Source organism: Hemiscyllium ocellatum, chromosome 3 (genome assembly GCF_020745735.1).
Source record: "Hemiscyllium ocellatum isolate sHemOce1 chromosome 3, sHemOce1.pat.X.cur, whole genome shotgun sequence".
NCBI lineage: Eukaryota > Metazoa > Chordata > Chondrichthyes > Orectolobiformes > Hemiscylliidae > Hemiscyllium > Hemiscyllium ocellatum.
This window is the reverse complement of record NC_083403.1, coordinates 22731654-22752200: the sequence shown is the minus strand read 5'-3', so window position 1 is coordinate 22752200 and position 20547 is coordinate 22731654. Positions and strand designations below refer to the sequence as shown.

General features: G+C 40.4%; 1 protein-coding gene across 1 annotated transcript in view; it reads left to right on the top strand.

Annotated features, from left to right (window-relative positions):
• The window catches only part of LOC132835144 (TOG array regulator of axonemal microtubules protein 2-like), a 45228-nt gene extending 27452 nt beyond the window's left edge, over positions 1-17776 (top strand). Inside the window, exons 8-12 of the mRNA XM_060854475.1 lie at positions 3418-3512; positions 13472-13670; positions 15482-15698; positions 16849-16935; positions 17523-17776. Of these exons, the coding sequence (XP_060710458.1) occupies positions 3418-3512; positions 13472-13670; positions 15482-15698; positions 16849-16935; positions 17523-17776 (852 nt within the window). The remainder of the gene's footprint in view (positions 1-3417; positions 3513-13471; positions 13671-15481; positions 15699-16848; positions 16936-17522) is intronic.
• The last annotated feature ends 2771 nt before the right edge of the window (positions 17777-20547 follow it).

Sequence of the window (20547 nt, the reverse complement as noted above, 5' to 3'; positions counted from 1 at the left end):
TGGCTGTTTTCAACTGCAGGATGGTGCACAGGGAAGATTCCTCAAAGGTCGGTGCCAGGACCATGGCTCTTCTTATCTTAATTAAAGTAACAATGACATCCGCACCTTAACAAATCATTACTAGTCAGCTCTTGACAATCATCTTTGTACAAGTCAATGGCTTAATAAATTGCTACTGTGTTGGCTGACCTGTAAACAATGGAAATTATTATAGTATAGTGGTTTTCTTTTCGATCAGTATTTAGAGATCTGTAAGTGGTTTTATAAAACATATTTAATATAATTTGAGAGAGGTGGGTGTTGTTTGCAAGGCTAGCATATAATGTTCATCCTTATTTACCTTTCAAAAAGTGATGGTGGGGCACTGTTTGTCTGAGGTGGGGTCTCCCAAAGTGTCAGTAGGGAGGGAGTTCACAATGTTGACACACTGATAGTGAAGAAATGGTGACATATTTCCAAGTCAGGACTGTGTTTGGCTTGAAGAGGATCTCGCAAGTGGTGGTGTTCCCATGTATCTGTTCCCCTTGCTTTTCTTGGTGGTGGATGTCATGGGTTTGGATGGTTCTGTAAAATGAACCTTGGTAATTTATTACAGTGCATATTGTAGATGGTGCACCTTGCTGCCAAAGTGCATCAGTAATGGAGGGAGTGAACGCTTCAGGTTTTGAATAGGTTTCCAATCGAAGAAGGAAGACTTTGTCCTGGATGCATCATCCATCACAGAATTGACTTTTGCAATCTAGATGGTAGGCAGGTGTTTGGAGTGGTTCAGAGATGGGTATCTCTCCTCTGAATTTCCAGTTGCTGATCTGAGCTTGTGTCCATCATATATATGTGGCTAGTCCAGTTCAGTTCCAGTTACTAATTTTGAGTTTTTGCATTGTGAATTATATTTGAAATCTGACTAGTCCGTTTAAGAATGGCTTTTGCTCGACCAGAGTAATCAAAGCATCCACAGAATACTATCTTTCCTATGCTCTTAACATCCAGAATTTATGAGCTAAGCATGAACTAACAGGCAAATTGTGGTAATATGTAAGCTATACATTAGGTCTTAAATGGCAAAATCAAGTAAGGCACATCTTGTGACTTGGCTCAGCACTCCACTCAGATTTGTATGATGAGACACAAAATATATCAACTTCTGTCTTCCTCATAAGGAATTTCAGTTTCTCTCCTTCTGGGAACTAACCTAATCTCCAGTTTATAGCAATGCCAACCAATCCAAGGTCCACGAACATAGTCTTCACCAACATCTGCTAATGTTTTGTCCAGATCGGTTCGACCCCTTAACATTACTAGTGGGTTTACAATAACGTATTCTCAGCTTCTGGATTTGGACTACCACCATCAGCTTGTTTGTATTGTTTTAGTGGACTCGACAACTACTACTATTCAGCTTGAACTGAGAGCAGTGTCCTATACCTTTAACTAAGGTTTACATTTTGATTTCCCAACCTCAGTGCTTTTTTGTTTCCTAGAAAATGGTAAGTTTAGTTTCATTGATGCATTTACCTTTTTTGTTTCTCTTTCAGATTCATTTTCAATTCAGCTTCTGTTCTCAGGATAGAGTCTGTCTCAGACACAAATTTTAATTTATATTCTAAAACATACAGAATTATTTTAAAAGATAACTCCTCATAATGATAAATCACAGAATTTTAATTTTAGCAATGAGAATGCTATTGAATATCAAGGATACATGGTTAGAATTTCACTTGTTAGAGAAACTGTGGGGTGAATTGTATTTGCAACTTATCAGTTCAATAATCCAGATTTTGCTGTATTTGTGACTGCATATGTATCATAGGACAATACAGCACAGGAATATGCCCTTCAGCCCACCATGTCTGTCCCAACTGTGATGCCATTCTAAACTGAGGAATCATGAATGATCCTGAATATTCAGCAGTTATCTGTGAACATACCCCCTCTGACCTTACGATGGAGAAAAGGTCATTGATGAAGCTGCTGAAGATGGTTGGGTCCAAGGCACTTCCCCGAGGAAAGGGCTCTTGTGGTGCAGCGGTAGTGTCTGTACCTCTGGGTCAGAAGTCTCACTCATTTCAGCTGTTTGTCACGACATGCATGAACAGGTTGATCAGGAAATATTGAACAACAAATGAGAGAGAGCATTGCAGGCTGATTGACCATGATTATACAGCTTAAAAGACAAACCCATGACATAAAGCTGTTACCGGATTGTTGTTACAAGCCAATATAATGTTGATCCTTTTAGGGAAGTATTCCTGCTGTACTGTGCTATGTACATCCAGTTATGTGTGCTTTACAAGTCTTTCTTATTCCAGTACCATATAACATTATTTACTCAGCTTCCCTAGTAAGTGACCTAACAAAACAATTATGACCTTTCAAAGCAGTCGAGAATGGGTAACATGCACTGACCTCATCTCACACTCTGAGAATGAATTAACTAGTGGCAGTGTCCAGATAAATGGTCAATTCATATTATTCAATCTTAATAAATAATCACTGAGTGACTTAATTGTTTACAGCAATGAAAATATCATCTGGAATTGGCAACCAAGAATATGGTTTATTCCCTTCTCCATCAGTGTTATTTCAGATAAGATATTGGTTGGAGCTTGACAGGAGCCTGGCTAATGGAAGTCTTTGATTGTGACCATTCTCTAGTATGAAGTTGGCCCTCTTATCTATGTCGTCCAATTATTGATAAGATTGTCAACTTGCTGCGTGGAAACTCATGAGCAAGGCTTCCCCTTCTAGATGTCTCCCCAGCAGCCAGCATCCCATCAATGAAAGTGGAGTGGGAATCTGCTCTTCAGTTCTACGGTGCTGGTTTTGATGTATCAGGAGGTGTGTATGAGACCAGATTAGCTGAATTATTTTCTCTTTTTTTTTGTCCCATCTCAAGTCAAAAGTTTGTTGCATCCTCTGAAACAATCTCAATTGCAAATTTCCTGCAAAACAATCCAAGGATCATTCTGTGATCTAACAAAGAAATGGCACAAAGTAATAATCCAGATTTCCTTGGACCACATTTAGGCCTTAATATGAAGAGAGTGACCATCCTGGATGATTCTGAGCACGCTCCTGTTGTTTGTTTTTCTCCCAATACCTTGAGTTATCAACTCTAAGGTACAAGTTCCTGATGAAGGGCTTTTGCCCGAAACGTCAATTTCGCTGCTCGTTGGATGCTGCCTGAACTGCTGTGCTCTTCCAGCACCATTGATCCAGAATCTGGTTTCCAGCATCTGCAGTCATTGTTTTTACCCTCTAAGGTACAAGTGTCAAGCTAGCAGAAAAGTCCACACTATTCCCTACTTGGTCAGTAAGGGACAGCTTTTCAACTTAGAGAGAGAAGATTTGGATTGGTAAGTGAAAAGTGGCAAATTGTTGAACATTTATTAAGCATATTTTATTTCTATTATTCAGGGAGATGCCTTTTCAGATCCTTATTCAACGAAGGGTAGAAACTCAAGGGTCAACAGCTCCTTAAAATGTCAGGAGAATATACCAAACACTGGAAGGTGAAAATTCTAACTTTGGTATTGACCAAATATATTGCTTCAGTAAAATGACATTTACTGCATTTATTTTTCTGTTGGCTTATTATTCCAAACCCCAATTCTGATGTCTTTGGACTACTCATTTTCTTTTGTTACATTAAACACAGACATCATTTGTAGCAACTGCAGACTGATCTTTGTTTTTAAAACAGCTCATATTAGACAACTTTGTCAAATCCTACAAAATTATTCAATTTGATTATTTATTATTAAACATGCAACTCACTGTAAATTTTTACCATTAACCTTACAGACTGTACACACAGATGCAAATCAATCACTTTTAATAACAGCGATCAAATTATGCATCCCCAGGCATTAGAGACATGGATCTTCCATCATTTCAGCTCCTCGCCTTTTGTAAAACATCCCTGTTCAGCAGAACTGTGTTGATCCTACAAAGAGCTGCAGACATTCAGATGATTGGGTTGAATGAATTGTGATGACCAGACTCTGGATGACCTTTCCCAAATCATTATTGTTCTAGACAGGATAGTCCAAACTGTGAAGCTTCTGAGTGAGCAGGAAAGAACTGACTTCACCGCCTTTATTCAACACTCCCTAAGATTGGCTGCAACAAGGTTAATGCAAAAGGGTGCCTTCCTATGTGGATGCCTTTCTTACAGGACCAAATTAACTTGCATTTTTAAAGAAGACAATTTAAGAAGGCATAGTTGAGTTAACTTTATTAATTATTAATAGTGAGGAGAATACAGGCACAATGTACATATACTGACTAGAAATGAGGTGAGCTCAAAAATATGAAAACTTAAAATGAAACAGATATATGGACCAGTCTCTGAATTGTTTGTGAAGAGTGGATAATTTAACATTGTGGCTGTTACTGGTAGCATTGATGTTGGAAGGTGAACAATCGGTTTAACAATCCTTACTTTGGAAGATTGGTTGAGATTCTGTAGTTCTGATGCCTTTTGACTGTGATTGAGTTCCAGTATCCTGAGCCAGAGAGAGTGCTTTGTTGTCCTGTCTCTGAGCAGGTCCTGGGGATGTATCCACTTCTATGCGTTTCAAGACATCCAGCACGTCCTCCTCTGTAATATAGACATTTTTCAAGATGTCACCATGTATTTCCCTTCATTCTATATCTTCCACGTCATTTTCCACAGTAAACACTGATGCAAAATATCATTTAGTAGCTCCACACAAAGGTTGCCCTGCTGATCTTTGAGGGGCCCTATTCTCTCCCTAGTTACCCTTTTGTCCTTAATGTATTTGTAAAAACCCTTTGGATTCTCCTTAACTCTATTTGCCAAAGCATCTCATGTCCCCTTTTTGCCCTCCTGATTTCCCTCTTAAGTATACTCCTACTGTCTTTATACTCTTCTAAGGATTCACTCAATCTCTCCTGTCTATACCTGACATAAGCTTCCTTCTTTTTCTTGACCAAACCCTCAATTTCTTTAGTCATCCAGCATTCCCTATACCTACCAGCCTTTCCTTTCACCCTGACAGGAATATATTGTCTCTGCACTCTTGCCAGTTCATTTCTAAAGGCTTCCCATTTTCCAGCAGTCCCTTTACCTGCGAACATCTTTCCCCAATCAGCTTTTGAAAGTTCTTGTCTAATACCATCAAAATTAGCCTTCCTGCAATTTAGAACTTCAACTTAGAGATCCAGTCTATCCTTTTCCATCACTATTTTAAAACATATAGAATTATGTTCGCTGGCCCCAAAGTGCTTCCCCACTGACACCGCAGTCACCGCCCTGCCTTATTTCTCAAGAATAGGTCAAATTTTGCACCTTCTGTAGTAGGTACATCCACATACTAAATCAGAAAATTTTCTTGTATACACTTAACAAATTCCTCTCCATCTAAACCCCTAACACCATGGCAGTCCTAGTCTATGTTTCGAAAGTTAAAATCTCCAACCACAACCATCCTATTATTCTTACGATAACTCTTTACAAATTTGTTTCTCAATTTCCCTCTGTCTATTAGGGGGTCTTTAATACAATCCCAATAAGGTGATCATCCCTTTCTTATTTCTCAGTTCCACCCAAATAACCTCCCTGGATGCATTTCCAGGAATATCCTCCCTCAGTACAGCTGTAATGCTATTCCTTATCAAAAATGTCACTCATCCTCCTCTCTTGCCTCCCTTTCTATCCTTCCTGAAGCATTGCATCCTGGAACATGAAGCTGCCAGTCCCATCCATCCTTGAGCTATGTTTCTGTAATTGCAATTATATCCAGTCCCATGTTGCTAACCATGCCCTGAGTTCATCTGCCTTCCCTGTTAGGCCTCTTGCATTGAAATAAATGCAGTTTAATTTATCAATCCTATCTTGTTCTCCGCTTTGTTCCTGCCTGCCCTGACTGTTTTGGCTTGTTTCTTCTCTCAACTGTACCAGTCTCAATTGATCTCTTTCCTCACTATCTCCCAGGGATCTCCCCCCACCCCTTACAAGTTTAAATCCAGCCGAGCAACTTTAGTAACCAGTATATTAGTCCCCTTCCAATTCAGGTGCATTCCATCCTTCTTGTAAAAGTCACTTCTACCCCATAAGAGATTCCAATGATCCAAAAACATTAATCATTCGCCCAAATGCCAGCTTCTCAGCCATGTGTTCATCTGCTCTAACTCCCTATTCCTATCCTCACTAGCTAGTAGCACCGGTGGTAATCCAGATATTACTACTCTTGAGGACCTCCTTTTTAAATCCCTGCCTAACTTTCTATATTCTTCCTTCAGAATCTCATCCTTTTCCCTTCCTATGTCGTTGGTTCCAATGTGTACAATGACCTCCTGCTGGGCCCTCATCCCCCTTGAGAGCATTCTGTACCCTCTCTGAGACATTTTTGATCCTGGCACCAGGGAGGCAACAGATCATTCTGATGTTTTGCTGCTGGCCATAGAAACATCTGTCTGTGCCTGGGACTAGGGAGTCCCCCTTACACAATCGATCTCTTGGAACCCGACGTCTCATTGCATTAGAGCCAGTCTTGATACTAAAAGCTTAGCTGTTTGTGCTGCATTTTCCTAAGAATCCATCACCCCCTACATTTTCCAAACAGCATACTTGTTTGAAATGGGGATAGCCACAGACAACTCCTGCACTACCTACCTATCTCTCTTACCTATCCTGGAGTTAACCCATCTATATGACTGTACCTGCAGCTGTTCTCCCTTCCTATAACTGCCTTCCATCACACTACCTTGCTCTTGTAAATTCCTCACTGCATCTGTTGCTCCAACCGATCCATTCGATCTGATAGGATTCGTAACCAATGGCATTTGTTGCAGATATAATCCGCAGTAACATGTAGCAAGGTTAGATCTCATGGAATGCAGGGAGAATTAGCCAATTCGATGCAAAACTGGCTAGAAGATAGAAGACAAGACTGGTGGTGGAGAGTTGTTTTTCAGCCTGGAGGCCTGTGACCAGTGGAGTGTCACAAGGATTGGTGTTGGGTCCACTACTTTTGGTCATTTATATAAATGATTTGGATGTGAGCATAAGAGGTATAGTTAATGATTTTACAGATGACACCAAAATTGGAGGTGTAGTGGATAGTGAAGAAGGTTAGCTCAGATTACAATGGGATCTTGATCAGATAGGCCAATGGGCTGAGGAGTAGCAGATGGAGTTTAATTTAGATAAGTGTGAGGTGCTGCATTTTAGGAAAGCAAATCTTAGCAGGACTTAGACATCTAATGGAAAGGTCCTTGGGAGCGCTCCTGAACAAAGAGACCTTGGAGTGCAGGGTCATAGCTCCTTGAGAGTAGAGTCAGATGTAGACAGGATAGTGAAGAAGGTGTTTGGTATGCTTTCCTTTATTGGTCAGAATATTGAGTACAGGAGTTGAGAGGTTGTGTGTGGCTGTACAGAATATTGGTTAGGCCACTTTTGGAATATTGCATGAAATTCTGGTCTCCTTCCTATCAGAAGGATGTTGTGAAACTTGAAAGGGTTCAGAAAAGATTTACAAAGATGTGGCCAAGGTTGGAGGGTTTGAGCTATAGGGAAGCGGCTGAATAGGCTGGGGCTGTTTTCTATGGCGTGTCGGAGGCTGAGGAGTGACCTTATAGAGGTTTATAAAATCATGAAGGGTATGGATAGCATAAAGTATTTTCCCTGGGTGGGGGCTGAGAGGTTTGGGATGAGAGATGAATGATGTAAAAAAGACCTAAGGGACAACTTTTTCACACAGAGGTTGGCACATGTATGGAATAAGCTGCCAGAGGAAGTGGTGGAGGCTAATACAACTGCAACATTTAAAAGGCATCTGGATGGGTATTTGAATAGGAAGGGTTTGGAGGGATATGGACTGAGTGCTGGCAAGTGGGACTAGATTGGGTTGGGATATCTGGTCGGCATGGACGAATAGGATCAAAGGGTCTGTTTCCATGCTGTACATCTCTATGACTCTGTTTTAACTGGTTTGCAGCATTTGAAGTGAGAGAGAGTTTTTGTATGTGACATAGAGGTAACTAGGGGATGATTCTTTGACTGTAACCTCATGGCACGCTAATACTCTGAACCCAGGCAGGTACATACAAGAGCATTTTTTAGATTAGATTCCCAATTGTATGGAAACAAGCCATTTGGCCCAACAAGTCCACACCGACCCTCCGAACAGTAACCCACCCAGACCCATTCCCCTACCCTATATTTAACCCTGACTAATGCACCTAACACTATGGGCAATTTAGCATGGCCAATTCATCTTTGGATTGTGGGAGAAAGCCAGAGTATCCGGAGTAAACCCAATTAAAAATCACACAACACCAGGTTATAGTCCAACAGGTTTAATTGGAAGCACACTAGATTTCGGAGCGACGCTCCTTCATCAGGTGGTTGTGGAGGGCTCTATCGTAACACAGAATTTATAGCAAAAATTTGCAGTGTGATGTAACTGAAATTATACATTGAAAAACTGATTGTCTGTTAAGCCTTTCATCTGTTAGAATGTAGTGATAGTTTCACTTCTTTCATGTGTAAATCATAAAACCTTTTTTTAAAAAAGTTGCATTCTCAGGTTAGCTGCTAACAATGGTGATAGCAAGACAATATGTTGAAGGTGTTAGCCCCCTGTGTTCTCTGTCTCTGCCATGATGTTTAGATTGATTCTAATCTAATAAGTGAGATAACAGTGTTTTACATAAATTCCTGCAGTTTTTGAGCTCAGAGTGCTACATGAATGTATGCAGTTTTTGAGCAAAGTCCAATGTAATTCTGCAATACAAATTCACCACACAAAATATATGTGTGCATGTGGGTCTTTGTCTGTGTGTGTCTGTCTGGGGTGGGGGTTGTGAGTATGAGAAAGTGTGTGTGTGTGTGTGGGTGTATGTGTGTGTGTGTGTGTGCAGAGTGTCTTAAGTCTTGTGAGGGGGTGCATGTGTGAGCGTGGGAGTGTGTGTCTATAAGGGTGTGTGTGGATACACACACTCCCATGCTCACACATATACCCCCTCGCAGACTTAAGTCACTCTGCATCCACGACAGACACACACACACACACACACACACACACACACACACACACACAGACACACACACACAGAAAGACAAAGACCCACATGCACACATATATTTTGTGGGGTGAATTTGTATTGCAGAGTTACATTGGACTTTGCTCAAAAACTGCATACATTCATGTAGAACTCCGAGCTCAAAAACTGCAGGAATTTATGTAAAACACTGTTATCTCAGTTATTAGATTAGAATCAATCTAAACGTCAGGTCATAGATAGAGAACACAGGGGGCTAACACCTTCAACATATTGTCTTGCTATCACCATTGTTAGCAGCTAACCTGAGAATGCAACTTTTTAAAAAAAATGTTTTATGATTTACACATGAAAGAAGTGAAACTATCACTGTATTCTAACAGATGAAAGGCTTAACAGACAATCAATTTTTCAATGTGTAATTTCAGTTACATCACACTGCAAATTTTTGCTATAAATTCTGTGTTACGATTGAGACCTCCACAATCACCTGATGAAGGAGCGTCGCTCCGAAAGCTAGTGTGCTTCCAATTAAACCTGTTGGACTATAACCTGGTGTTGTGTGATCTTTAACTTTGTACATCCCAGTCCAACACCGGCATCTCCAAATCTCCAAACCCACACAGACATGGAGAATGTGCAAACTTCACAGTCGCTTGAGACGAGAATTGAACCTGGGTCCTTGGTGCTGTGAGGCAGCAGTGCTAACCACTGAGCCCCTGTGCTCCCCATGGCATTTGGTCCCAGGAAACAACTCCAGTAGAACTGAAATAGCTTTTTTATCCCCTGCTCTTATGTAATCTTCCAAAAGTAAAACACAATGTGTCCTCACATTGGGATATAATCACAGAGGCTGGCTACTTGTTGGTCAGGGGATTATCAGCCTCCAGTTGTCTTTGGAGTTAAAAGAAATCATAGGCCAGTATGTGTGAAGTTTCTTTGATGTTTCAGGTGTTACCTTCCATTGGTCTCTGTCTCAAGCCAGCCATTTAATTTATGTCTGCAGTCAGTTTGTATCTTCAAAGAAGCACAGTTTGGAATGATGTGTTAAAAGTTTCCGCTGTACTTCAGAGTTCTGAACTTTGATTGAAACAGAATCCACATTTCCAAAGCAATCCTCCTTGATGGACTGTCTTCTGCCCTACTCCCCATTTTCATTTGGTGGTGCTTTGCAAGCTGTTAAGCTTTCCTCTTTAGCAATAATTCAATAAAGGGACAGAAATATCATATATGAACCGCGTTGGCCAGCAAGAATTCCATGACCTACATGGTCATTTGAGTTCTCAAACTTGACCCAGTGAATCTGTAGAAGCTCCAAAGAAAGATGAGAGAGAAATATTCCATTGAGTTCCACTTATTGACATCTGGGCAGTGGTATTGATGGGAGTCCTGGGAACAGGTCACAAGGTCACTAATTCAGTTGTGATCGCTCCATGACTGAAAAGGTCCAGAGAGATGGAAATGTTTGCCCTCAAATCAATAAGCATTAGACTCATTTTTCCGGTAAACCTCAATTAAGAATGTCTGATTGCATCAAAATGTTCTTCAACTCATCCTTGTCATTGCCTTCACTGCCACAAGTGGAACTGGCACAGAAAAGAGTTTCACTATCAAAAGGGTTCTCATAATTTACCTAAATTGAGTAATGAGTGCAGTCACTGTTATGAAGGAGGTGATTGTAAAAGCCATTTTGCATATTATGAGGTCATTGTTTGTGACTAATTAGCCTCTGTTTTTGTTGATTGATGGGTTAATGATAAATAACTAATCCCTGATCCTGTTTGAATAATGTTGTAGAATCTTTAGCAAGCAAGTAAGCCACTGCACCAGACAAGTTTAATAATTCATGCAAAGAGCAACACTTTTAGCTGTGCAGCAATTTCTCAAGACTAAACTGCACTGTCAGCCAAGATGATATACTCAAGTCTTAGAATCGGATTTGAAAGTACAATATTATGAAGCATGTTATATGAAGAGGTGGGATCCAAATATTAATTTATAATAACACTGACTGGACTCTTATAATACAAACACCTTGAATGTTTAACAAAGGAGACTTTGCAAAGGAGAAAGGCACATGATCCAGCAGCAGCAATGTTACATTTGCAAGAAGCAAAGGGTCAGATGGAGAAATTGGATTTTTTAGTGATCAGACGGTCCGCTTTGTAGGTGGCATTTTGAAATCAGTTTGAAAGATTTTGAGGCATGTTGCTGAAAGAATAAAAGACATTTGCTCACTCTTTCTTTCTTTGCTACTCAGCAAAGTATACAAGCTGAAACCTACTAGAAGTCATCTTTACCACTCATTGAAGTTCCTGATGATGATTTTTTTTACTCTCCAACAAAAGGAACTCAGCTATCTACATCTGTAGGCAGACAGTCCATTGCCAACAATTTGTGTTAGCAGAATAGCTTTCAACACAGATCAGGGACAATCTGCAACTTACTCTTTTCTACTAAGTTTAACTTGCACTTGACAAAAATACTTTTAAATTAACACTTTGTGTAGTTATCTTATTATATTGTCTTTCTCATACTTGTATGCATGTGTTGGCAGAGAAGTTTTACATATACTGTCCAAATTGTCTTTCAATGAGCTTTGCTTACTCTTTGTTGAGTACGTTTTATTTGTAATGCATTCATTATTTTTTGAATAAAGGAACTTGGTTGATTTAGTCATAATACTGAACCTGATGCAGTCAGAGACCTGTATAATTGGCCATATTACCACCCTGGAGGAGAAAGTGAGAACTGCAGATGCTGGAGATCAGAGCTGAAAATGTGTTGCTGGAAAAGTGCAGCAGGTCAGGCAGCATCCAAGGAGCAGGAGAGTCGACGTTTCGGGCATGAGTCCTCCTTCAGGAATGAGGAAAGTGCAAGGAGATGCAGGTTCTTGGACTCCTCCATCGCCAGACCATAGCAACACGACGGCTGGAGGAAGAGCGCCTCATCTTCCGCCTAGGAACCCTCCAACCACAAGGGATGAACTCAGATTTCTCCAGTTTCCTCATTTCCCCTCCCCCCCACCTTGTCTCAGTCAAATCCCTTGAACTTAGCACCGCCTTCCTAACCTGCAATCATCTTCCTGACCTCTCTGCCCTCACCTCCACTCTGGCCTATCACCCTCACCTTGATCTCCTTCCACCTATCGCATTTCCAACGCCCCTCCCCCAAGTCTCTCCTCCCTACCTTTTATCTTAGCCTGCTGGGCACACTTTCCTCATTCCTGAAGAAGGGCTCGTGCCTGAAACGTCAACTCTCCTGCTCCTTGGATGCTGCCTGACCTGCTGCGCTTTTCCAGCAACACATTTTCAGCCCCCATATTATCAGCCTGGTTAAATTAAACCAATGGAGGAGTGATTCTAGAAATAAATTGGTGCTGCCATAAATCTTGTAACAGATAAGAGTCCAACAACTCTGCCAAACTGACCATCCAGAACAAGACTTTAAATCTGTAAATTGTCTTTGTGGATTGTCAACCTTACATTGAATTATCCCCCTTTCCATTTCCAATGGGGGCATTTTTGACTTTGTTTGGTAGTGTAACATAGGCAACAGCAGCTTCCACTCTTGACGAAATGAGAGTTGGATAGTTGTGATAATGGGTGGGTAACCTATAATATCTACAGAGCAAGTTGAAAATCATGAACATATATATTCTATTCCTTCATCATTCAATAAACGTCAGAAATTCAGACATGTACTCCCCTCTCTTCCTAAATTACAATATCAACAGACACAGAAGTACCTTTCCCCTTAAATTTTAATACATGTACACAGGGTGTCCAGACTTAGAATGCCTGGTCCAAATTGCCACAACCACTCTCCCAACTTGAATGGCAGGAATCTAAACTACAGCTTAGTCATTGAATGCTGATTTCTGAGAGATGCAGTGGACTGGAGTACAAAAAATGAAAATCTGAATTTTAGAATCAAGCATGGAGATTTACTCAACAAGTGCTGTGATCATTGAGTCCTGTAGCATAACCCATTTTTAACCTGATCCTGATTGGTTATGTTCAAATTGTTCATGGTCTCATCTCCACACCCTCTGACAGTCCTCCAGGAACTGGACACTCTTCTCAATCTGACCTCATGCACAACCTCAACATCTTTCACTGAACATTGGCAGCTGTGTCATCAATAATACAGGCTCTGTGCTCCAGAATTCCATCCCTGAACCTCTCTTGACGATGCCTTTCTCTCAATCTTTACGTTGTTATATAAACATGCTTTCAGTTAACTGTCTTATCATGTGGCTCAGTGTCAATTTTTGTCTGAAGATGCATCTTTGAAATGCTTTGGAATGACTTACCGAGTCAGAAGTGCCGCAGAAATATAGGTCGTGACTCTCACTAGCTGGAGCACAGACTTGGTGAATAGGCTCTAATTTGTTCACCAAATTGAGATCTGCAGTAATATGATACTTGCTCTTTGTCAGGATGGAGCTGGACACACCACAACAGCAAGCAATGACGCCACGTCGATCAATCATTCGGGCTACAGAAGCAGTGGAGCAGGTGAAGCAAATGAACAAATTGCTGTCTTCCAAAGAGTTCCAGGAGAGGACACAGGGCATCTCACTGCTGCTCCAACATTGTGAGACCAACCCAGGCTTCGTCACCTCCAACATTGTGAATGTAAGGCCTATATGTAAGGGCATTCAGAAACATAAAACCAGGAAAAGGCCTTTCAGTCTAGGAATGTGAAATTCAGTCCCATTCAGGTCTCGACCTTTCTGCCTGATCACTGAGCTGAAATAAAATCTTGAGGTGCAAAAAGTTCATCATTTCAGGGTTTACTTTAAACTTTCAGGCTGTGAGACGGTAAATACCTACATCTGCCTCCTTCCTAGTTCTGTTACTGTGGGAAAACTTGACCCATCCTTCCCTCCAAAGATTAAAATGGGGTTATTTGCTGATGATTGCACAATATTCAGCACCATTCGTAATTCCTCAGATACTGAAGCAGCTCATTTCCAAATGCAGAAAGACCTGTACAAAATCCAAGTCCAATTGCCAGGAAATGACTATCTCTGACAGAGTATCTAACTATCCCTCCTTGACATTCAATGATATTCCCAATGCTGAATCACCCACAGTTAACATCCTGGGAGTTACCATTGACCAGAAACTCTACTGGACTAGTTATTAAAACACAGTAGCTATGAGAGCAGGTCAAAGATAAGGAATACTGCAGTGAGTAACTCACCATCTGGTTCCCCAAATTATATCTAACATCTACAAGGCATATATCAGGAGTATGATGAAATACTCCCCACTTGCCTGGATGAGTGCAGATACACCAACACTTGAGAATCTTGACACCATTCAGGAAAAGGCAGGGTGCTTGATTGGCACCACATCCACATCTCTCCACCAGTGGCTAATCTTCTAGGGCATGTGTTCAAATCCTACCAGGGCAGATGGTGAAATTTAAATTGAATAAACTCTGGAATACAAACTTAGTGAAATGACGACCATATAATTGTTGTAAAAACTCATTTTATTCCTGAGAGTTCATGTTGTAGAATGGTAGTTTCTTATCCCTGATTAGGAGGCATAGGCTCAGGTCCCACCTACTCGAGAGGTGTGCGATAACATCTTTGAGCAGGTTGAGTTAAAAAAAATTAAAATAAAAAGAGCCGCGATTTTTTTCTACTGACACCCTTGAGGCAATTAGAGGAGGTGGGCACCACAGGGTTGGAATGCATTATGTCTGCCTCCAACTACATTTTAATTTTGTCCCACTCCCTCGGATCCTCCCTTCCTTCACTTTTGTTATTGTTGCACTGCCCTCATGGCAGGGTTTGTCAATTGTTATTTCATTTAATTTTTTAATTGATTTAGTAGTAGATTATTTAAAAAAGGAAAGCTGGCCTAGGTGGACACTCCTTATAATTTGTTAGTTGCTTAACACTTAGTGGGGTGATTTGGTGGTAGATCATTAAAAGAAAAGGAGCTGGGATTTTCTGGATATGAAGAGTATGCAGAAGGGAAATGAATGAAAACCAGTGTTTGTACTGAACTGTATTTTCACAATAAAATGGTTGTAAATTTCAGAAAGTTTTCCTCTACCTGAATCAGTATATGGATATTGGTTTGTGAAACACCTTCATCTAAGTTCAACCCAAAGTACTGAACCCTCTCCAATTGTTTAGGCTTTTGAAATTATTTTCGATTCTCTGTTTTTCATCTATTAACCAACATTTAATTGAAGTTATTATATTACTCCAGTCCCATGAAGCACATTCTTTTGTTGCAGTATTGAATATAATAAAGTACCAGAAAGGTAATAATTTGGGATAAGATAGTATAAGATAAAATAATGGGATAAGATAATATAATGATTAGTATGTGGAATATAATTACCCTTTAGTGATTGGCCTTGGCTAAAGTATCCTGGGTTCTCTGATTCTGGTTCTCAGTCTTTTGGTGTCTTCATGTTTCAGATATTTGATGTATTCATTCCAAGACTCCAGGACTCGAATAAGAAAGTGAATCAGTTTGCACTGCAGTCCATGTCAACCATGATCCCAGTGCTGAAGGATGATTTGCACCGTGTCTTACATTCGATAGTCATTGTGGTAACTGACAACTTGAACTCAAAGAACACAGGCATTTACACTGCAGCTGTGCATGTCCTCGATACGTTGATAGATCATACAGGTAGGCCTTGGGCCCACAAGCGCTATCATTAACCAGATACACCACTGGCATATGTTACCACAGGTTGTGAGGTCATGAATCCATTGAATTCCCAAGACAAACTTAAAAGAGCATCATTCCAATTCCAATCAAAAATCTGGTCATCAGATCAGTTCATACATTTTTCACGACCTCTCTATTTTGTTTAATTTAAACTCAGGTTCTGACACAGGTCTTGATTATGTGCTCATTGAACATTTATTTCAATGTTTGAATGCCAGTTTGTTTCTTGTTATGGTATATGCGTAAATCAAAACAAGTTCAGAAATAACTGAGGTGAAGTTTTGTGGTGTGGTTCGTTTCATTCATTTATTCATTAGCATTCCCTCACGGTTTGTTTACTCACTGTATAACTGATTTATAGAGTCATACAGCATGGAAACAGACTTTTCGGTCCAACTTGTCTGTGTCTGTACTCTCCGTTTGCATCCCTTAACAAAGCTGGGAGATTAAAGTTCTAAAAGTGTTACCTTACCACAGCAACTTTAAAGACTTTACTGGTACCAATTGGATTAATGTACCTGTTTTGTCAATATGGTCTCCACAAGTGAAAAGCACTCAATCTGCATTATTGTCTTCAATAGGACAAGCTGGTTAAAGCACAGCAGGTTAGGCAGCATCCAAGGAGCAGGAAGGGCTCTGGCCCGAAACGTCGAATTTCCTGCTCCTTGGATGCTGCCTAACCTGCTGTGCTTTAACCAGCAGCACATTTTCAGCTCTGATCTCCAGCATCTGCAGACCTCACTTTTTACTTCAATAGGACAAGAACTGCTAGAGGTGAACAGATAAGATTTTAAAATAAAATTAAGCAGACAAAACATATGAGGGATTGACCCTCAGAGTTCCCATCAATTCCATGACAATATCTAAGGGGAAAGAGTGTATTTTTTTAAATGGGTGTGCAATGAGCCCATCCAACAGAGTTTTGCATCAATAACTGATGATATCATAAATGTTACAGACTTCAACCTTCTGGAGTCACAATGACGCAGAGTAAATGATATCTCACTCATGGGACAGATGGAGTTAACTTTTCTCTATTTATTGATCATTTATCTGATTCTTGTGTCCTGGAACATTAATTGTTATTACTTTACTCTCCCTGTAAAAGACAACTTACTACTCCTTCAGCCTTTCGCCAGCAGAGTGCAGTTCATCAGTGGCCGTGCAATGCAGGATATCATAGAGCGACTGTCAGGTGAGCCTGTGGATAAGGAGATAATTATAACATAATATTTAGGGAAACAGAATCAAGGTGCAACATAACGAAGTGTGAATTCTAAACTTAAATGTGACCTTTACATTTTTCATACTTTAAAATGAATCTTTAGTTATTGCTAATAAGAATCATTTGAATGTTTATGGTACAGGAGGAGATCATTCAGCCTATTGTCGCTGTGCCACCTTTCCGCAGGAGTAAATGTCCTCGTCCCATATGCCCTGAAGCTCTGCAAATGCTTGTCTATTCAGGATAAGCAGTTTTTTAAAGTACAAGAGATAGTGAGGTGGAGAGATTTGGGGATGGATTTATGGAGCTCACGGTCCTGTGTGTTCCTTCAGAGAACAAGAGAATGAGAAGGAGAGAAACTGTTCCCTCATCCTTGAGGGCAAAGTAACCAGTGGACATGGGCTTCCACTTTTACCTCACCTCATGTTGGTGGATGTTTAAATCTGAACAGTCTGCTCTGATACTCGCACAGACCCACTTCCAGGTTAAGTGATTGTAGGTTGTGATGCAGTCCAGACCCACAGTGGTGATTCTCTGGTTTTCTTTCTTGACTGCAGTCCTTGTGCCGCCTGTGTATCGTCGAAAGCCTCAAGCAGTGGAGCGGTACGTTTTGCCTGTACTCTGGTACCTGCTGGGCAATATGACTGGGAACGGAGTGATCAAGGGCGGAAGCGGGAATGTGCGGGCAGTGACGGCCAAACTGGCAACCAGCCTGCATCAACAGATGGGCACTGGCCTTCAGGAGTATGCAGCGAGCCAGCCAGCACATGTCATCAAAACACTGCGAGAACTGACTGAGAAGGAGCTTTAATCTCTCAGCCCATCACATCAGGATCATCTTGAATCTGGGAATGCCAAGCCTTCAGGATTAGCCTGGTGTTTGCAGGAATTAATTGTCATTCTCATGGAGACAGTCCTGGGAAAGATTAGAGAAAAATCACAAGGTCTTTTTTCTTTTAAAAGAAACTATTTTAACAAGAATGTTTTGAAGGCTTTTATTTGCTAATTCATGGCTGAAGGTGAAGAATAGGTTGGAGGTCGTTTGAGTATTGACCAAATGAAAAATCCACTTTCTCCTTGGAAGCGATCCATCATGAGAGGGTGGCCGATGACAGGAGCATGGGACTGGGACGTTCAAGGTGGACAGTTGTTTTTCTTTTGATGTGGAGAATACAACTAGCCAGAAGTGGAATCTGATCAAACCATTGGGAAAATTGTGCATGCAGACACACACAAATAGACATAAATATGCAAACACATGCATACAGACATGTATTCAAGGAAACAAAAACATAATCTCTCTCTCTTATACTTACACAGTCACTCTCTTGCACTTTCTCTAACACTCATGCACACACTCTCTTGTACAAGCACACAGACACACAAAATCTTACACACTTTATCTTAGTCTCTCTGAAAAACATGTTTTTTCCTCTCTAACACACTCTTGACTTGCTGTGGCTTTCAATCAATGTTCATGAAGGTGCATTATGTAAAACTGTCATCACCAGTTCCTGCCAGACTGCATGATCTGTGTATCTTGAGCTGAATCTGGGTAAAAAGGACAGAAATTACCTTTTATTAAAAGTAAATATAAATGTTCTATTAGCTCAGATGACTGGTTTGAAATGCAGAGTGTTGCCAATAGTATCGGTTCAATTCCAGCGCTGGCTGAGGCGACCATGAAGGATTCCTCTTCTCAATTTCTCCCCCTGCCTGAGGTGTGGTGACCCTCAGGTTAAACTACCACTAGTCATATCTCTCTAATGAGAAAGCGTCTTATCATCTTCTGGGACTATGGCAACTTAACCTTTTATTTCGAAAAAGGGTAACTTTTAGTGTGCTCGAGAACATTGATGTTTGTGAGACATTAATAGGTCTCTACTTTTTTGTAATACCTTATTATTGGTGCACTTAATGCAATTTCCTTAGTCAAGATGACTTTGCACTTCATATTGTTATATTGCATTTATCACAAACCACAATAAACCACCTTTACACTATTGTCCAAATTTAAGCGACACGTGAGGGTCTTGCTTTCGGTGTTGAACTGTCAGAGCTATACTAAAGATGAAAGGCACACAATGTTAATGTTTTGAGTAACTGAGGTTTTCCAGCTTGCTGTTCCAAAGAAGGGTCAAGTTGGACTCAAAATATTAACCCTGTGTCTCTCTTCACACATGCTGCTAGACCTGTTTAGTATTTCCGTTACACTGTTTTCATTTCTCATTTCCTGCATCTGTAGTATTTTGCTTTTATTTGATGGACTTGATATATTCCATTTAGGTGGACTGCAGGTACTGAAAAATGTTTCCTGTCTTTGGCCTGCCCAAGGAACCCAACCTTTGTACAGCCCTGAATGGCAAGGGGCCTGTGAAAGAGGAAGGAAAGTGAATGATGTAAGTTTCTCAGAAACCCATGCATGTTGCTACAAGATGTAGCCTGGGGAAGTACATGAATCTCCTTTACTGATAGCACAGTTGGATCTCTAACTACTGAAGACATCTGCCAACAGAGTCCCAGAAAAGACCTCGCTGACTTTAAAATTGAGCCCAATAAATTTGGGGGTTGACTGGAGGCAAGCTTGCTGAACCAGGCTCAATAACTGCAATAGTGTTCATAAGTGAAGGAGCACTTTGGGACCAGTGATCATAATTCTATTGGTTTTAAAATAATTGTGGAAAAGGATAGCTCTTGTATAAAAATTAAAGTTCTTAATTGGAGTAAGGCAAATTTTGGTATGAGGCAGGAACTTTCAAGAGTTGATTGGAGTAGATTGTTCACAGGTAAAAGGATGATTGGCAAGTGGGAGGCTTTCAAAAGTGAGATTACAAGAGTTTAGAGGCGTTATGTTCCTGTTAGAGTGAAGGGAAAAACTGGTAAGAGTAGGGAATAATAGAAGAATAAAGATATTGAGGCTCTGATCAAGAATAAGAGGGAGTCAGCTGGGATCCAATTAATCTTTTGAAGAGTATAAGGGGAATTCTTAAGAAGGAAATCAGAAAGACACAAAAGGGATATGAGATAGCCTTGGCATGTAAGATCAAAGATACTCCAAAGAGATTTTACAAGTATATTAAAGAAAAAGAGCAACTAGGGAAAGAATGGGGCCCCTTAAAGGTCAACTAGGTTGTCTATGTATCATACTACAGGAGATGGGTGAGATACTAAACAAATATTTCATGTCAGTTTTTACTGTGGTGAAGGAAATGGAGGCTAAAGATTTTGGGGAAACAAATACTAATTAATTGAAAACAGTCCACATTAGAGAGAAGGAGTGCTAGAGTTCTTAAAAAATTATAAAGGTGGACAAATCTCCGGGATTGGATCCAATGTATCCCAGGACATTGTGGGGAATTAGAGAAAAAAACTTGGCTCCAGACCAATAAAGAAAAGGACAAAGAGCTGAACTGAGGAGGTGAGGTAGGAGTGACTACTCTTGACATCAATGCAGAATTTCACAGAATAAGGCATCAAGGAGCCCAAGCAGGAGTTATTTGGAATTGTGGAAACTTTCCATTCAATGGAGTCATATCTAATACAAAGGAACAAATAAAAACAGAAATTGCTGGACAAACCGAG